This window comes from Trachemys scripta, chromosome 9 (genome assembly GCF_013100865.1).
Source record: "Trachemys scripta elegans isolate TJP31775 chromosome 9, CAS_Tse_1.0, whole genome shotgun sequence".
In the NCBI taxonomy this organism is placed as follows: Eukaryota; Metazoa; Chordata; order Testudines; family Emydidae; genus Trachemys; species Trachemys scripta.
In genome coordinates this window covers 17,430,589-17,449,192 of record NC_048306.1, presented here as the reverse complement: position 1 = coordinate 17,449,192, position 18,604 = coordinate 17,430,589, and the positions used below count along the sequence as shown (strand labels likewise).

The 18,604-nt window shown below is 41.5% G+C and overlaps 1 protein-coding gene across 4 annotated transcripts in view; it reads left to right on the top strand.

Moving 5' to 3' along the window:
• COL4A6 (collagen type IV alpha 6 chain) overlaps window positions 1-18,604 on the top strand; it is a 195,552-nt gene that overhangs the window by 122,376 nt on the left and 54,572 nt on the right. For all 4 annotated transcript variants that reach the window (XM_034780561.1, XM_034780562.1, XM_034780563.1 and 1 more), the window contains exons 5-10: window positions 4,221-4,355; window positions 6,270-6,314; window positions 11,919-12,035; window positions 14,214-14,282; window positions 17,416-17,451; window positions 18,467-18,529. In XM_034780561.1, the coding sequence (XP_034636452.1) occupies window positions 4,221-4,355; window positions 6,270-6,314; window positions 11,919-12,035; window positions 14,214-14,282; window positions 17,416-17,451; window positions 18,467-18,529 (465 nt within the window). The remainder of the gene's footprint in view (window positions 1-4,220; window positions 4,356-6,269; window positions 6,315-11,918; window positions 12,036-14,213; window positions 14,283-17,415; window positions 17,452-18,466; window positions 18,530-18,604) is intronic.

The window sequence follows — 18,604 nt, the reverse complement described above, 5'->3', positions numbered from 1 at the left end:
ATCAAAGTGACCCAGACAAGACAAGACTTGCAGAAGGGTCCATGCTGCCTTCACTGGACACATTTATCGAATTGGATAGCTAGGAAAATATATTTGTTTAAACGGTAATTTCATATCAGTTCAAGAGTTGCACATTTAGGGGTAGAATTCCACACTCATGTAATGATGTGAAGAGTTACACCAAGCGAAGGCATCACAGCAGTGTTTGAAGAAACCTCGATTCACTTAGCATTGCTGTATCTGAGTTAATAGATGACCGCTTGATTACAAAGGTGATGTGCTCGTTTTCAGCATATATTTCAGCTGTGTTGCCTTCACATCATCATCTGGCCTTCAATTCAGAGCATGTCATTGATATTTGCCTCGGATTGAAAATGAGGTCAGAAGAGAGACTGCAAAGCCGTTTCAGATCACAGTCCGCCCCCTTGTAAATGTTACAGTTCCCACACAGAAAAAGTAGAAAATATTAAACAGATGGTACACTTGACCTCAGCCAAAAGACCAAGAAGAAGCAATTGTGACACAAGGGTGAGGGTCTAAAACTGTAAAAAAAAAATCTGTCCCTGTAATGAAGAAAGACCATAGGGTCTGTGGTGAGATGATCCATCTGGGCTGGGAAAGGAAACTGGAAAGCTTTAAAAAATTAATAGAAAAATATTTTTAAAATCCCAGATTAACAACAGGTTAAAATGACAAACAAATACATTTTTTTAAATAAACCACAAAACCTTTTTCCTGCTAAGGCCTGGGGTCAGGGTTCCTTATGCCTCCAGCAACAGTTGCTGAGAATGGTACTCGGTAAGGAGCTGCATTCCTTACTTTGTTCCAGGCAGTTAGTAATGGTTACAACACTTGCAAGGGAAACACAGAATCTGAACACAGGTCCTAGAAGGTAAGTAAAAGAGGAAGTGTTTTAATTTTTAAAATTTTTGTCAAACTATATATTTATAAAGTTAGACCAAATTCTTTGCTGAAATAACCCTATTTAATTTAGCTGTGTTTGCCAGCTGATAATATGGCTCTAAATGTCTACATGTGTATAAAGTGCAAATGATATTGGGTTTAAAACTGTATTTGTCTCTTTTGGATTATCTCTGAATTGCCTGAATAGATACTACAAAATGGTAACATGAATCTCTGTTTTTGCGTATACAGTTGCCAAGATTATTTTATCAGGACTCCCAATTTTATGCAAGAAGTTCCCATGTCTGTTCACTCACCAGGTTGAACTGGCCTTCCAATCTTTTATAATCACCTTTGTATGCATGATATTAATAAGGGGGGGATAGCTCAGTGGTTTGAGCATTACCCTGCTAAACCCAGGCTTGTGAGTTCAATCCTTGAGAGGGGCCATTTAGGGATGGGGGCAAAAATCTGTTTGAGGATTAGTCCTGCTTTGAGCAGGGGGTTGGACTTGATGTCCCTTCCAACCCTGATAGTCTGTGATTCTAAGTGTTTTCTTAACAACTATCCTCTAATGCCAGCAGTTTAAATGGGAATATTTTACTCTCAACGGGTTGTGCTTTTACCTGCCTTCAGTAGATTTATTTTCTGGGCACGAACTTGAAGAGGCATAGCACCTGCAGGAAGTTCATATTTATTGTTGACACTTGTGAGGCACTAGCATCAATGTGTGTGTCCCTTTTTGATTGAAAAAAAGAGAATTGCAAAGAGAATGGACTATGCTTATCAATATAGAAGAACCTTGGCCTATATGATCAGCCTATGTTGTTCTTAAATACAGCTTTGCAAAATTCTCAAGACCTTAGCGAGTTCCTGACTTGATTTTAAAGTTTACCTCAAATAACCAGACCAGCATGTGAATTATCTTGTTGATTTCATTTACTAATATTCATTGCAGCTAGAACTAAAGCATGTTTTCTTTTATTTTAAATGTTGTTCCAACTGGGACACAATACTAGTTAATGAAAGGAGATTGTCTTTAACCTTATTTTTGTGAATATTTTGTGTCATTGCATTACAGACACTCCACTTTTTAAAAACAGTCTTTAGATTTGGGGAAATGTAACACATACTACAGAATGTTGATACACATCTTCAGTCTTCTGCAAGTAACATGAGAATACCTGCAGTAAGCTCCGTAAGCAGTTACAGATAAGTGGATTCAGATTTGGTGCTTAATTTGTGCCAGAGCTTGGCAGGATTGAGCCCTGGCACCTCTGGGCTTGGCAGCTCATAGCCCTGGCACCTGTTGCTGCATCAGTTATGAATGTAAAAAAATTGCTTGAGCCCAGCACCTAATTGCTTAATTAATTACAAATTAAGCACCCTTCAGTTTACACACACTCTTACAAGACAACTTTGCATAACTCAGCCTTCGTTGTGATTTCTGTGGTGATATCAGAACAATAAAAGCTGTTAAACTGTGTATTTGTCTCTGCAGTTTTAAAAAAGTTTGCCATCTTTTGGTAATGTTTAGTTACTGCATTATTTCCCCTGCTAATGGAGCCATTGTGGGGCTCTGGTTGCACAAATTGTGTCTGAATACAGATCACAAATATCATGTATTGTTTACACCGTCAAATTGCCACCAGAGTAACACTTTTTTTTGAACTGTAAATTAGTTTTCAAAAATGCTGCATGTTCTTGAGAATTAAGTGGAAAAGTTTGTTGGCTACGACAGAATAACATTATCTGCATGAGAAAGAGGAAATGGACAAATATGTTTTATTTTTATAATATTATTTTGTAGTGGCTCATGCATATAACTGGCTTAATCATTTCCCTGCCATTGCAGGGGCCTTGAGCATTGGTGCCCCTTGCAGCTCCGTCCCTCCTGTTCTCTGCCTGTGGCACATCATAGTTTAGTCTCCTGTGGGCTGTCATACATTGGTCTTCTTTTCCGCTGTTGGATTTAACATGCAGGCGCTGGCTGCTGTTGGTGGTTTATGACAAACAGGAGGGCAGACTGATGATTTGGTGGTCCCTTCTGGCCATAAACTCTGTGACTCAAATATGCTGTTGTGGCTGCATAAGCAATTACGCTCTGAACCCTTTTTTTCCAGTCTAATTTGTAGATGTGATCTGAGCCAGAGTTTGGGCAGATGAGCCTCAGTGTGGGAAGCAACTTTTTTTTCCAAAAGGTTTAACTTTTATCAGCACAAAAAATACATATAGGGCTTCAACATGCAAAGTGCTGCATATTTTGGCCCCGGCCAGCAAAGCAGTTATGCATATGCTTAACTTTGTCTCATTATTTCTTTGTGTCTCCCATGTATCTGTCTGTATCTAGCTGTTGTCTCTTGTCTTATGCTTAGATTGTAAGCTCTTTGGGGGCAGGGACCATCTTTTTGTTCTGTGTTGGTACAGCACCTAGCACGATGGGGTCCTAGTCCCCTTGAATTAAGTGGAGTGGCTCCTATTTTACACTGAAGTATTTGAACAAAGAATTGGGCCAGTAGTATTTATCAGATTGGTCAGCTGCCAGATCAGAGTTCAGCATTCTGCATATCCCCTGCGGGAGATGATGATATTGCAGCTGCCTAAAGCTTTTGCAGGACAAACATTATGCTCTGTGTTTTCTTTTTATGTAAACCCTTACAGAAGGTGAACACTTCCCTGGAAAATGTCATTCATGGCCTTTCTCTTCCTAAAGTTAGTCAGGATAGGAACAATGATGGTGCATAAGGGCTAGGGGGCATGACCTAAAATCCACGTATTGTCTACCAAGCAACAGAAGAGGACATTGGAGTCCCCACCGATCTTGAGCCAAGTATGGTGATAGTCTAACATCAATGTGTTTTCTGAGTGCAAGTCTTCTGATTGCATGTGATCCATGCAAGACTAAGCATTGTATTGCATTTCCTGGCGTCCCTCTGTTGTGTTTGATACCTTTTCAAGTACAGATGTTTTGTACTTATCTTTAAAGCTTGGAACTGGAGGGGTTAACCTCATCTAGAAGTAGTCATCCTGATTTCAAATGCCATCCTCCTCCATTGTTCCTACCACCTGATGAATTGCCAGAAGTCCTCCTGGAAAAGTAGGGTATCTCATTATTTGTGTAATTCACTCTTTACGCTTCAGTCTACATTGTCTGAAATACTTCTGATGAGTATTATAACCAATAATGTACAGGGGAACCTTCAGAGATCTTTCCTGATCTGCCTACAGTCCTCTGGCCAGTGTTGTTATATTTGAGACATGCAGGGCATTTGTGAAGCATGGAAAATTTGACTTATCTCTTACTGTAACCCTTTCAGGGTCGACCGGGACCTATTGGGAACCAAGGACCTATAGGTGCTCCAGGATTTACTGGGCAAGAAGGTTTGGCAGGGGCAAAAGGTGAGAGAGGGGCAGTGGGCTCTCCAGGATCAGCTGGACTGAAAGGAGATAAGGTAGGTTCAAGTAAGTGCTTTCCTCTTTTTCCCTGCAGTAGATGTGATCACAGCAGCTCTTTATGAGTGAATAAAAATAGTACTGGACTATCTCACTGCTGTTAAGTGGATATACTATTTGAGAAACATTTCCAGAGGAACCACTGTGTTTAGTCTGAGGGTGACAGTCTTGGTCACTGAATTTAGTCTGAGGGTGACAATCTTGGTCGCTGAATTATACAGGCTAGTATATACAGTCCAGCCTGTCATCTTCTGTTGGCTGATTCACAGCAAAATGGGCTTCAACATCGCATGTGGAGTCTTTTGTTTTACATAACCATCAGAATGTATTTTGCCCTGATATAAGTCACAAGAAGAGATGAAAGAAGGGTGGGGCATTACTGGGATACCCCTAGAGGGAAATGTAACTGCCTTGCCTGTTTCAGACAGTCACACCCTACCAAAGTTAAGTGAATGATCATCATGTTGGGAGGTGAAATTCTGTGTTGGAAAGTGCAAAGTGATGCACAATGAGGGAATAATATATAAATTACTTCTACATCTTACCATGTTCTAAGTTAACTGTAATAACATCGTAAAAAGACTGGAGCATTATTGAACTCAGTGAAAACATCTTCTGAAAGGGCAGCCGTGGCCAAAATAGCAAACACAATTATAAGCTATATAAGGAATGGAATGGAACATAATACAGAAGATATTATCATGCTATTAGTGATCAGTTCTGTCACCCCACCTCAAAAGGGACAGAGCAGAAACAGAGGGCGTTCAGAGACAGGTGATGAGAATGAAACAAGACATGACCAAACCCTCATATTAAGAGAGATTGAAAAGATTGGAACTGTTTACCTTAGAGAGGAAACGAGTAAGGATTCAGAAAAATGACTGGGGTAAAGGGCAGAGAGGGCACGGCTATTCAGCCTTTCTCCTAAGACAAGAATAAGGGGACATTCAGTGAAACTGAAAAGCAAAACCTTCAAAACTGAGCAGAGGATATACTCCACCCCCTTCCCACAGTGCACAAGTGTCCTGTGGAACTCATTGCTCCAAGGTGTTGCTGAGTCTGAGGTGGGCAGGATTCAAAACAAGGATAAAAAGAACATCTAGAATTTGAACAATAAGGGCTAAAACAATAATCAAGAGTTCTGGAAGAGAGAAACTCCCCTGCTTTAGGGCAGAAGCCAGCCTCTGACTATCAAGGATTAGGAAGAAACTTTCCCTGAGGGACGCTTATCCTGGAGCTGCCTGCTTTGCACCTTCAATTGAAGCAGCAAATATTGGCCACTATTGAACCACTTGTCCGCTCCGGGATAGCTGTTCCTATCATAGACCTTTTCTTTGACTATGGAGGTACATGCAACATCCAGCAGCTCTAACAGGTTGGCAGAGACAAGACAACGTTAATCAGTTGGAACAGATGCAGGAGTAATGTAAATTAATGTAATGTTTTGCATATTTCTCAACTGGCAGCATCTGAGAATAATGGTCTAGGCTGGTACAGACAAAATCACAGATCCAATTGTAATATTTCTTGAAACATTTGTGAGGCCAGGATTTAATCTGTATTGAAAGCCATGTATTTTTAGCCTGGCATCACACTGTGCCCCAGAGGTGCAATAACAATTTGTGTTTCACTTTTAATATAGTGAGTGAAAACATTTTGGGGGCATTAATTTGGCAGCCTGTCTGCTGAGCATCCTCAGTTCCCATCTCGTTGACTGCAATGAAAATGAAGGAGCCTGGGTGCCTCGTATGAGACGTTGTACTCCTTTCACTGAGGATGTTTGATCATCCACACTCCCAAGATGTAGAGTAAAAGAGTTACCTGGGTGATATATGGTACTATATAAAGAATAAAATGGGTGTGACTGACAGGCTGGTCCAAGTAAAGTATTACTTGTGCCCTCTTTCCTTTAGGGTCCAATGGGAGTTCCTGGATTTCAAGGCATCAATGGAATTCCGGTGAGTTTTTGTGTGTAAATATTTAAATATAAGGCAATTGCATTTGAGCACAGAGACAGCATGTGCAAGGGCACAATGCCAGGCTCATCCCAAACCTTTTCTATAATATTTATTATAATAATCTTAATGTAATTATTTTACCACTTTGTCTTCTGTTTGGGGTAAAAGGGGAGGATTGATTAGACTCCATAGGCACTCCATGTCATTCTGTAAGGGACTCCGATACCTTGATGGTGAGTATCAGATAAATGGACATTTGCAAGGGATACATCCGTGTTGTATAAGAACGAGACCTGAATCTGAGGCATGTTTGCATCTATAATTCAGCTTCACCAATGTTCGAAGGTGTTCACATCCGACATTTTAGTTCAGAACTATTTCTAGTAAACTCTTGTTGCAAGTGAAACTGCTAAATTGGAGTTGAGAGTCCCTACAGAGATTCTTTGCTTCCCATATTTGGGGCTAATTAGTTCTAATTTGGATCTGGGCTGGCCAGAACATTTTGCCAATAAAACAGGAAAGAGGCAGCTACAGCTTTTTTCAGATAATGGAACCAAATACAAACTCTCCCCAGCTTATCCATTATATTTGGTTTCTTTTTCTTTAGAACTTGACAGAGAACTTGAATTTTTTTGGTCAAAACATTGTTTTCTATCAAACTGAATTTTCATCACAAATTCAAAATCCAGACTATTTTGACCTGCTCCACTCTGTTTTCTTGCAGCTCTTCTTGCATAGATGTCTTCCAGGTCCCTTCCTTATTGGTTCTGCTTTTGTAGTGTTTTTTTTTTTTAAACTAATGCAGACTACCCCATTCTAGTCTTTTCTCTCTCTACATTATTTGGTTCACTCTGCATTTTTTCCCTTTCTGCATTCTAATTCTCTTCTGTTCTTTGTTGATTTTTTCCATCTTCTGTGTCCTTCCTTCTCCTCCACCATGTGTTTTCTCCCTCATTCTCTTTTCTAGAATTGATTAAATACTCAAAAAAATGACAGTTTCTGAAAATGTTTGTTGGAAATGTGCAGTTGGGACCTTGTGGGCTAGCTGTGCTCTGCTCCCTCCTGTTCCACCCAAGTTCCTCTCTCTGCCTTTACCGATTTCTTTCTTTTCTCCTTCCCCTGCTCATCTTTTGCCTGCTTTCTGTGCTCTTCTGCTCCCTTGCCACTGAGTTTTTTTTTTCTTTTTCCATCAGCCAATCTTCAAAATGTAACAAGACTGAGCTGTTCCCATAATATTGAATATAATTGAACACACTGTGGGAACAAGCTGTTCTCAGGGTGTTTTTTCAAATAAGGCTCTGGGGAGTGGGAATTCCCAACATGGGAGAGGGCGATACTGTTGTGGAGAGTGCCAGGTAGCTGGCAGCTACAGACATTCCAAGCAAAGGCTAGGGGAGTTAGACAAAGGGGATTTGAAACTTCATGCCTGTCTGGATCTGATCTGTTTTCTTTACAGCATCCTGCAGGTGGGTGAGTGGGAGGAGGCTGATTTTGCTCATTGTGAACACAGATTATTCAAGAGTATGGCCTTTCTTCCTCTGAACTTCAGACTGGATTGGAGCCATCTTTCCCTTACAGATGCAGAGAAGGGGCAGTGGAAACTTTAAAAGCAGTGCATTTTGTTTTCATTCTTGCTGCTGAGATAAATGGCTCCTTTTCATGGTGAAAATAGAGAATCCTGCTGCTTGGGAAAATATGTATAGTTCTCCAGTATTATTGTAATCACATTTCAGGATAGGGAAAAGCTTAGACTTGCTGTGAAATACATATCTACATTCATTATCGTGTGTGTGTGTGTGTGTGTGTGTGTGTGTGTGTGTGTGTGTGTGTGTGTATGTAAAAAACACATTGCTCTGTGCACAAGAGTTAACACCATAACCACTCTTCTGATTATGGTGTGTGGGCAGGAGGGTGAGTGAGTGTGTGTGTTTTATCAGTACTCCAGGGGTTTGCCCAAAGGGGACTCCTAATGGTGACCCTGTGGTAGCCAGCCGAGGTCGCCTGTGAAATGTTGATAGCAGGTAAATCATGGTGTTGCAGTTGGGCTGATGCATGCCTTTGATCTAGTACATACAGCAGCCGCATGTGTTTATTAATTGTTAGCCTTAGACAGATTGTAGAAAAGGCTCTTAAGTCCTCCTCTCTACTGTATATGTTTAATTTTTTCCATGGGGATTAGATTCAAACACATCCCTGGCAAAGGTTTGGAAATAGAGATAGAAGATTTACATGGTTTTAGCTGAGTATACAGTACTCTAAAAGGAAATGTTTCTACAAGTCGTGAGTCATTGTCTGTGCCAGGAAACACAGACCTGGGGCAGCAAGAGACTATATTTTGATCTTGGCACTGGTCAGAAGTGGTCCCTTTGCCCTAATGATAAATGAAGCTGCTTATTAGATTAGTTTTGCATTCACTCTTGAGTGCATCTGTTTCTCTCTTCTTTTAAACATTTGTTGAGCTCTCCTGTTGAGATCGCCTTTGCACTAAGTCTGTCTGATTTAGAAAGTAACGGTGCCACAAGGACTCCTCGTTGTTTTTGCTGATACAGACTAACACGGCTACCACTCTGAAACCTGATTTAGAAAGCACGCTCTTCAGAATCACGGTGTTAGGGGAGAGAGACATGGAGAAAGCAGGGCTCTAGTGGGTTTGGAGGAACCGGTTCCCTTTTCTACTTCCCAGGGAACTGTTCCCTTTATGACCCCCCCCCCCCCCCCCCCCACACACACTCTGTGTTAGCATGAGCCTGCGAATCATCCACCCTGCCATGCCATAATTACAGACTAAAGTTCTCCTGACTTAGTCTGTTGAGGTACCTGTTCCCTTTGTGCTGAGCTGGCAGATCTGGCAAAGCATGTGATAGCCGGAATTAGAGAAGGAGAGAGCAGTGAAAACAATTAGTCACAATTTTTCAGGCCAAACGAGCTCTATTGATCAGTGGGGAAAAGATCTCATTTAAGGCTCGATCTGGAGATGATGGGTACCGGCACCGCTCAGTGAAGTTAGAGAGTTGTGGGTGCATCTCTCAAGATCAGGCTCTTAGAACAGGATGTCATAAATTAACTAAGAATACAGATCAGCCAGAAGGTAGGGAATCCTAGGCTTTTCACAGTCCAAAGGGAATGTATAATGTGTAGGTGTGATGCTTTTTCAGAAGAGGCTTTAACTATCCGACGTGGACATTATGGAGACTGATGCTACTATTTAAATTCCAAGTGCCAACACCTTGGTATTGTGTCACTGCCTGCCATTTACTTCACTCTACTTGTGCTATTTGCATGCACTGTCCCTTTTCTATAGGGAGAAGGAAGACATTAAAACAGTACTACACCAGTGCCTGATCCCTTCTACATAGGGCCAGATTCTGCCCTGAATTACGTCTGTACTATCCCATTGCTTCAAGTTAGTGAAGCTAGTCCAGGTTTATGATGGAATGAATGAGATCAGAATCTGGCTCATCCAGTACAGAAGGTGTTAATAGGATGCTATGATAGAAATGAAGAGACCACTTACAAAACTTACAAAACCCTTCCTGTCCCCACAAAAGCAATGTGTCCCATAATTGCTGTATGAATCAATAGCATGTGTTGGGTTTGAAAATAAGAGCAGTCATGACCCAGTGTTTGTATTTCATTAAAGAGGAGCACATTGACATAAGATATCTTACAGCCAAGCTGAAGATAAGCAAATTAACAGTGATTAGCGTGTTTTATTTTTTAAAAGATTATTTTGCAGGGAGCATAATGTTGTTGTATGAACTGTGGTCTGGGGCCTTGTCTATACACAAACTTTTGCATGGTTTAATTAAACTGGTTTAGGTATAGTAATGCAAAACCCTGTGTGGACACTCTTATTTCCCTTGCATGGTGTCAAGTATCAGAGGGGTAGCCATGTTAGTCTGTATCCACAAAAACAATGAGGAGTCTGGTGACACCTTAAAGACTAACAGATTTATTTGGGCATTAGCTTTCTTGGGTAAAAAACCCACTTCTTCAGATGCATGGAGTGAAAATTACAGATGCAGGCATAAATATACTGACACATGAAGAGAAGGGGGTGAGGGGTTTGGGGTGCAGGAGGTTGCTCCAGGTTGGGGGGTGGGGCTGAGTGATATGGAGTGCGGGAGGGGGCTATGGGTTGAGGCAAGGGGTTGGGGTGGAGGAGGGGGTCAGGGGTGTGGGATGGGGTTGGGGATGAGGGGCTCCAGGTTTGGGGGGCTCAGAGCCGTGGCAGGGGGTTGGAGTGTGGGGGGGCAGCACGTGGAGCCCTGTGGCACCCCCATCTAGTAGCTGGACCTGCTGGCTGCTTCCGGGGCATAGTGTGGTGCCCCAGGACAGGTAGGGACTAGCCTGCCTTAGCGCCGCAGCACCGCTGACTGGACCTTTAGCGGCCCGGTCGGTGGTGCTGACTGGAGCTGCCAGGGTCCCTTTTCGACCGGATGTTCTGGTAGAAAACCAGACACCTGGTCACCCTAAGTGAGGCATGAGACTGAAAATTATGTGAATTTGGCTCCAATGGTCAAGCATGAAGAATGCAGGGTTCTGTAGCTTATTTTTCACTTCCCTTGGATGTGTCATTAATGTATCTAATGTTGCACCATAAAGATGAATCTTCAGGATGAATTGAAAATGGCTTGTGAAATCGTTCAGGGCTAGGGCCGTGGAGGCAGACAGAGCTGTTAAATATGTACTGCTCCCCTTCCAGTCACACAATGCTGCCTCTGAATGGCACAAATCTCATTCCTGTGGGAAGAAGGATGGAATAAGGAGACACTTAATACCCTGGCATGTTCTTTGATTGATGGTTCTGTCTGCCCTTGTATTGTCCACACAAACCCACATGTCACTCAAGATCAGAATATGGCCCTTTGAATTACTTTCTCTTCTTTACACCAGTGTAAATCGAGAGTGACTCCACTGTAGTTAATGGAGCGACCGCCGTGTAAAACTGGCGTGAGATCAGAATCAGGCTCATTTCCCTGGCTATTAACTGACCATTACAATGACTTTTGTTAAAGGCAATTAGTTAAAGGCTTTCGGGTCAGTGAAATAATTTGAACGTAGAACAGTTTGGAACTGTCAGTGCACAGCATTGTTGGGCCTATTCCTGCTCTAACTTGTATACGTTCAACTCCCCCGATGGCAACTAGGACTTACAAACCGCTGTGCACTGGGCCCATTGTCTGCTTTTTCCTACCAAATGTGCTGTAGTGCTTGCACTGTGCTGGAGTAACGTAGAATGAATACCGCCCTGCTAGGACCCCACAAACACAAGATGTTTGTGCTTCTTGTGACACCATCCCAGGGAGACAGATTTTAATTAATAATCAAATAAATTAAGCTAAGGGCTTTGCAGTCAGGTTCCAAAGTGGAGAGTGCAGGCCGATTAAGCTCTTACTACTTCCCTCTGCAGGCTTGACTTCCTTTGCAGGTGGGGGGAAGCTGCCACGTGGCAGAACTCAAGGGTGAACCCTAGATGTTCAACCTGTCTTTGTGTTGCACTGTAATGTGGTAGACACTGGGACTTGGGGGACAATATTTTTAATGCTAAAATACTGTGTGTAATTCATTCTCTCTCTCTCTCTCGCTCTCTCTTTCATACAGGGCCACCCCGGCCAGCCAGGGCCCAGAGGTTTTCCTGGACTTGATGGCTGCAATGGTTCTATTGGGAGTCCTGGCGTTTCAGGGTTGGATGGGTTTCCTGGTACACAGGGACCACCTGTACGTTCTCAGGCTAACACAGTATTTTCTGGAGCTCTTACTATTTACTAAACGACTCATGAATCCCTGGGGAATGTTGATAGTGTTATTTGAAATCAACTCATGTTGTTTCTAGGTGAATTGTTAAAAGAGTAACTATAGAAGATAAAATTCCTGAAGGTGGGTATGTTGCCACATTAGAATAAACCTTCAATCCCTGACAATCCTGACATGGACTTCAAGGTGAACAGGATTTAGCCCTTATGAGTTTAATTCTGTGAGGTGCTGAACGCTCTGAGGTCCCATTGACTGACCGTAGTAGGAATTGGAGGCACTTGCAGGATCAGCCAGAAGGCCCCAATTCAGAAAAGCATTTAAGTGGGTGCTTCAGTCCCATTGTGTCAATTGAATTGAATCATGTGCTTAAAGTGAAGCGTGTGCTTTAAGCACCCTTCCTGCAAATGGATGATTTCATGAACTGTGGTCTAACTCAGGAAATTGAGGCCTTAGGATACTTAGGAAAAATTACCAGCAGTTTAACAAGCTGAATGATTGATTTACTAGGTGTAATTCACGTAGCTGAAGTTGTGTACCTTAGATTGACCCCACACACATACACCCCAGGGTAGACCAGGGCTAACTGTTTGACTAGTATAATTCCACTTGACATCCTAACAGGTACTATAGTCTTGGCTTGCTCATTTCCATGGTACTGTTGGGAATCCATTAGCATTACGCAAGTCTGCATTAATCTATATTTGTTCAACAACATCAGCAAAAAAGACTAATGGTAAAATTTTCAAAAGCATCTACGTCTTATTGAAAGTCAATGGGATTGAGGCGCCTTAGTGTGTGAATCACTTTTGAAAATGGGACTAAAACTCTTAAATTACTTAGGCACTTTTTAAAATTTTACCCTAAGCCTTTAAATAAAGCATAAAGATATGGAATTATTTTCACATTGTAGACACAGAATGGGCTGGAAAAATTATCTTACAAACTTTACTCATATGAGTAATCTTAAAATCAGTGGAACTACTTTGCATGAGTAAGGCTTAGTCATGTGAATAAGGGGCGAAGGGGAAGAAAATATAGTTGGCAAATCCGAGTGACATTATTAATGTCAATACACTGAATCTTTATAAAAAATGTGGTACCAATGTATGCATGTGTTGAACTCTGAAGTTCATAGGACACTGAAAAAACCTAAGCAATATGATCAGATTTAAGCAATGATTTCTAGAGAAGCCAATTTACTCATACATACTGTTCAAATTGCCTTTTTTTTTATATATAATCCTTGTAGGATTATATTTTTGGCCATAATTGTTGCTCTGCTCACTTATCTTCCTTCAAATTAAATTGGCAGTTAACATGAAATTACCTAAAATAAATCCAATAGGATGATTAAGATTAAGATCAGGTGGCATAACTAGAGTTATAAAATGAATTCATCCTGCATATAACTGCAGTTTCTTCAGTGGAGTTACCCCACGAATCAATTTGTCCCATAATGATTAATGGGTCAAAATTAAGTTTAATTCAGTGGTGATTGGTTCAACCCATCACAGAACAGATGAGTGTATGAACAGAGATGTTAATAATAGAGTTACATACTATCAAAGCATATGTTAAACATACTTACTCAGGCCTTGTCTACACTACGGGGGGAGATGGATCTAAGTTACGCATCTTTGGCTAGGTGAATAATGTAGCTGAAGTCGACGTACTTAGATCTACTTACTGCGGGGTCCACACTATGCGATGTTGTCTCCCATCAACTCCCCTTGTGCTTCTCGTTCAGGTGGAGTACAGGAGTTGATGGGAGAGCGATCAGCGGCCAATTTAGCGGGTCAAGACCCACTAAATTGACTGCCAATGCATCGATTGCCGCGCGTCAAACCCCCGATAAGTGTAGACAAGGTTTCAGTTGTCTGAAGGCTCAGAATAAGAGAAAAATCTAAAGTAAATGGGGAGAATACCAGATAAAATTTTTGTAGAATTTGATTTAATTATAGCATGATGATGCTTTGGTGTGAGAAGGTAAATATAAAGGGGTAGATCCTCAGCTGGTATAAATTGGCATAGCTCCATAGAGGAGGATCTGCCACAGTGTATTTTGCTGAAAAACATTTTTTCAAAATTTTTTTATACAGATTATAGAAAAATAGATTTGTAAATTCATTCTTTTAAAAACAGGGTCGCTTTGGTCCCAAAGGTCCCAAAGGAGATCCTGTGTATGACGAAGGTGGCCCTAAAGGAATTAAGGTAAGAATTGTCAACATGCAGGAGAAGACATAGCAGAAGAAACCTACATGTGCTCTGAATGTTACAGGGTATATACTGCAGGTTAAATCACTCACAATGTTGGGCAAGTTTGTCATGGGTATGCTTGGATGCAGAGGCACAAATTATGGCTTATGAAAGCAGGCCATAGCTTTATTTTTAACAACACAAACATTATTACACCGAAAACCTACAAGTACAGTAACTCCTCGCTTAACATTGTAGTTATGTTCCTGAAAAATGTGACTTTAAGCGAAACGATGTTAAGCGAATCCAATTTCCCCATAAGAATTAATGTAAATGGGGGGGGTTAGGTTCCAGGGAAATTTTTTTCACCAGACAAAAGACTATATTATATATATGTATACATAGTATAAGTTTTAAACAAACAATTTAATACTGTACACAGAAATGATGATTGTGAAGCTTGGTTGAGGTGGTGGAGTCAGAGGGTGGAAGAGGGAGGGTTATTTCCCAGGGAATGTCTTACTGCTAAATGATGAACTAGCATTCGGTTGAGCTCTCAAGGGTTAACACATGGTTGTTAATGTAGCCTCACACTCTACAAGGCAGCACGAATGGAGGGAGGGGAGACAGCATGGCAGACAGACACACACCCTGTGTGTGTGAGAGAGAGAGAGTTGTGCATTGCCCCTTTAAGTATGCTGACCCCACTGTAAGAACATTGCCTTTTTAGATCAGCAAGTTGAGACCAGCAGCTGCTGCCTGCAAGCTCCCTCCGTCCTGAGCCATATCGTGTCTCCCCCCGCTCTATGGAAATGGGATAAATGGGTGGCAGTAGCAGGGGGGAGAGGGACACCCTGATATTAGCCCACTTTTTTCCTCTCCCCCCTCCCCTCCGGCACAGCAAGCCGGTGGTTCCAGGGAGCAGCTCCAAGGCAGAGGGCAGGAGCAGCACATGGCAGTGGGGGGAGGGACAGCTGAACTGCCGGCAATTGATAGCCTGCTGGGTGGCTGCGCACAGGGAACTTAGGGGAGCGGGGAGCTGATCGGGGGGCTGCCGGTCCACCCTGGTTCCAAGCCCCCACCAGCTAGCTGCAAAGGGCTGCTCTTTCTGCAAGCAGTGGACAAAGCAGGGGGCTGCCAAATGATGTTATAATGGAGCATTGCGCAACTTTAAACGAGCATGTTCCCTAATTGATCAGCAATGTAACGATGAAACAACGTTAACCGGGACAACTTTAAGTGAGGAGTTACTGTACATAGTCCTTGCAACACAGATGCAAATTGTTTATCCCTCAGCAGGACTAATGTGCACCCACAGAACCATGCTCACCATGTCCTGTTGTCCCCATATAGTTACCAGACCATTGTTGTAGGGCACACCTATAGGCCTGGCACCTCTAATGCCAATTCCTGCACCAGCAGAAACCAACCATCCTCAAACTGAGAATGAGGGACCTCCTGCAGGCTTGTCCTGCCTTGTGTGAAGCAGTGGCAGGAGCTTCTAGATGCAGGAATGACATGGAAGAGACCTTCTGTAGCAGCCACAACCCCTCTGTACATGGTCGACTTCTCTCTCAGATTACGTCTGTTGTGATAAAAAGCTAATGGTAGCCCTTGCTCTTAGAATTACAGAGTGAAATCCTGTGGCAAAAATTCCTATTGACCTCAGTGGGGCCAGGATTTCACCCTGTCTCCATTAGTCAGGTAAAGCCACTGGATCACTGCTGAGCGTGACCAGCAAAATCCTAGTGTATGTTAACATTACTCTTGCTGTTGGATTCCAAGCACTGCCCATTATCCCCATTGCTCTTTGCACTGAGATGTACCAACTGGTAAACCGTTATATTCTTCAAACACATGAACATTATGGACATGGTCCTGGCCCCAGTGAAGTCGGTGGGAGTTTTGCCATTGACTTTAGTTAGGTCAGGATTTCACCCTATGTGATTAATGAAGAACTGAGATGTTTTATATCTGAGAGAGAATTTTATATCCATAATTTTATTGCCAATGTAATGAACATTTAAACCATGGAATGAAAGTATCTGCTTAGCTTAACATTCAAGGATGTGTGTACATGTGCTCACATACTCTGATACATACATACATATATTAATTAAAAATAGAGTTTTGATTGCACAAAGAATACAGGATCTGGCCTGAATCTACAAGGGGCTTAATACTTCCAGTGGGGTTCTGAACAGGTTGCATTAAAGCCATAGTGATTTGAAGGCATTCATTACCGTTCTGCATCCAGCCCTCGATATATCAAGTGAGAGAGAGCGTGTGTGTACGTACATACTCTGGTGCTACATAGATACTCACTACTAATAAGTTACTAGAACTAGTCAAAGTGGAAAAAATGTCACAGAATTTTTTCTCCTTTTTTGGTCAAAGTTTTGAACTTTTCAAGCTTTTCTGACCAGTACTATCAATTATATACGCTAACTTAGGATACGTCTATACTTACCCGCTGGTTCGGCGGCCAGCAATCGATCTTCTGGGATTGATTTATCGCGTCTTGTCTAGACGCGATAAATTGATCCCGGAAGTGCTCGCCGTCGACGCCGGTAATCCTGCTCTGCGAGAGGAGTAGGCGGAGTCGACAGGGGAGCCTGCCTGCCGCTTGTGGACCCGCGGTAAGAACTTTTAAGTTCGAACTAAGATACTTCGACTTCAGCTATGTTTTTCACGTAGCTGAAGTTGCGTATCTTAGTTCGAACTGGGGGCTTAGTGTGGACCAGGCCTTATTAATTTTTATGAAATAGATAATTATTCACGAATTTAGATGTTCATGGAAAATCACCATCTGAAATGTTAATAGTGAAAGGTATATTTAGCAGTAAGCAGCACTTTTTAAAAAATACTTTTACAAAAATACAATATTGTACTGGTCATTGTATAAATTTGATTTTTCTCAGTGTTGTCTTTGCTCAAACATAAATGAATGTAGTTGCCATGGTTCATGGCTTTTGGACTTCCTTCTCTGTCTGACCCAAATACATATTATTTAAGTATAAATATTTTTCTAATTACATGTGATCTAATATTTACTTACCTAAATATTTCTGTTTATATAAAATATAATGACCATGAATTATACTTTCTTGTTATAATGTATTTTTATTAATTTATTTTTCATTTTTAGGGTGAAAATGGCCTTCCTGGATTGGATGGGATTTCTGTAAGCTATTTAATTTATTTTTGAAATCATGTTTTTATGAGTATTACTGAAAAGGAAAATAATACTTTCATTTTTAGGTCAATTCCCGCACGCTATTAATTGTTTGCATTAATCAGCTTAGGCACATTTCTACTCAGTGGTCCAAATTCTGATCTCAGTAACATAAGTGTAAATCCAGAGTAATTCCACTGGCTTTAATTAAATTACTCCAGATTTGCACCATAGCAAAGGAGATTGGATTTTGGCCATACCTGCAGTCAATTTTACATTTAAAACCAAACACCCTTCTAATGCTAAACTCTGTAACAATGATTTTCCAGATAAACAAATGCTGATAATGTCAATGAATTGTCATGTGTTTTAAATTAGATGCATTTTCCCAGGGATATTGTGTATGATTTTAAGACACACCCTGCCATCAGCTTGTCAGGATTTCATGAGGAAAGTCCTGCTCATTCTGTAGGCTTTTTAATCTGCTCTTCCTTGCAATTCCCATTCCATCACTGAAGAAATGAAAGGGACGTTGCCAAGTAAAATTTGGCCTTGAATTAATATTTTGTAGAAGCAAACTTTTATCAAACATAAGACTAATGGAAATGGTTCCCTTATCTGTCACCATGCACCTCCTTCTACAGTTTTTGGAGGGAAAGTTACAAAATGGCAGAGCAGTGTCTTTTTAAGAGCCTAGTCTTGTGAAATGCTGAGCATCATCAGCTCCCAGGGAAGTACATGAATTTAAAGGTACTCAGCATCTCATCGAAGGTACTTGCTATCTCATGTGATGGACAAAATTAATGTTTGCTTTTGGGGTGAGGGTATTTGCTTTGTTAATGAATAGAAGCCAGTGTTGCATTCTGGTCTGTCTTCTTGTGTCTTAATATTTTCTCTTGTATTAAATTAACTGGGATCAGGCATCAGTGAAGGGCCGATAAGAATGGTGACAACTAGTTAAATGGGAAGGTGGGACCTGAAGAGTTGAGTTCCTTAATACATTTCCTAAAACTTTTTCTGATAGGGTCCAAAAGGTTTCCCTGGCCCAGCAGGTTCTGTGGGTCCTATAGGATTGCCAGGTTTGCAGGTAAGGAAACCTTAACCTTTGTATTCAGTGTTGTTAATAAAGTAGTGCTATACACAGGCATTTTTCCACCATTGC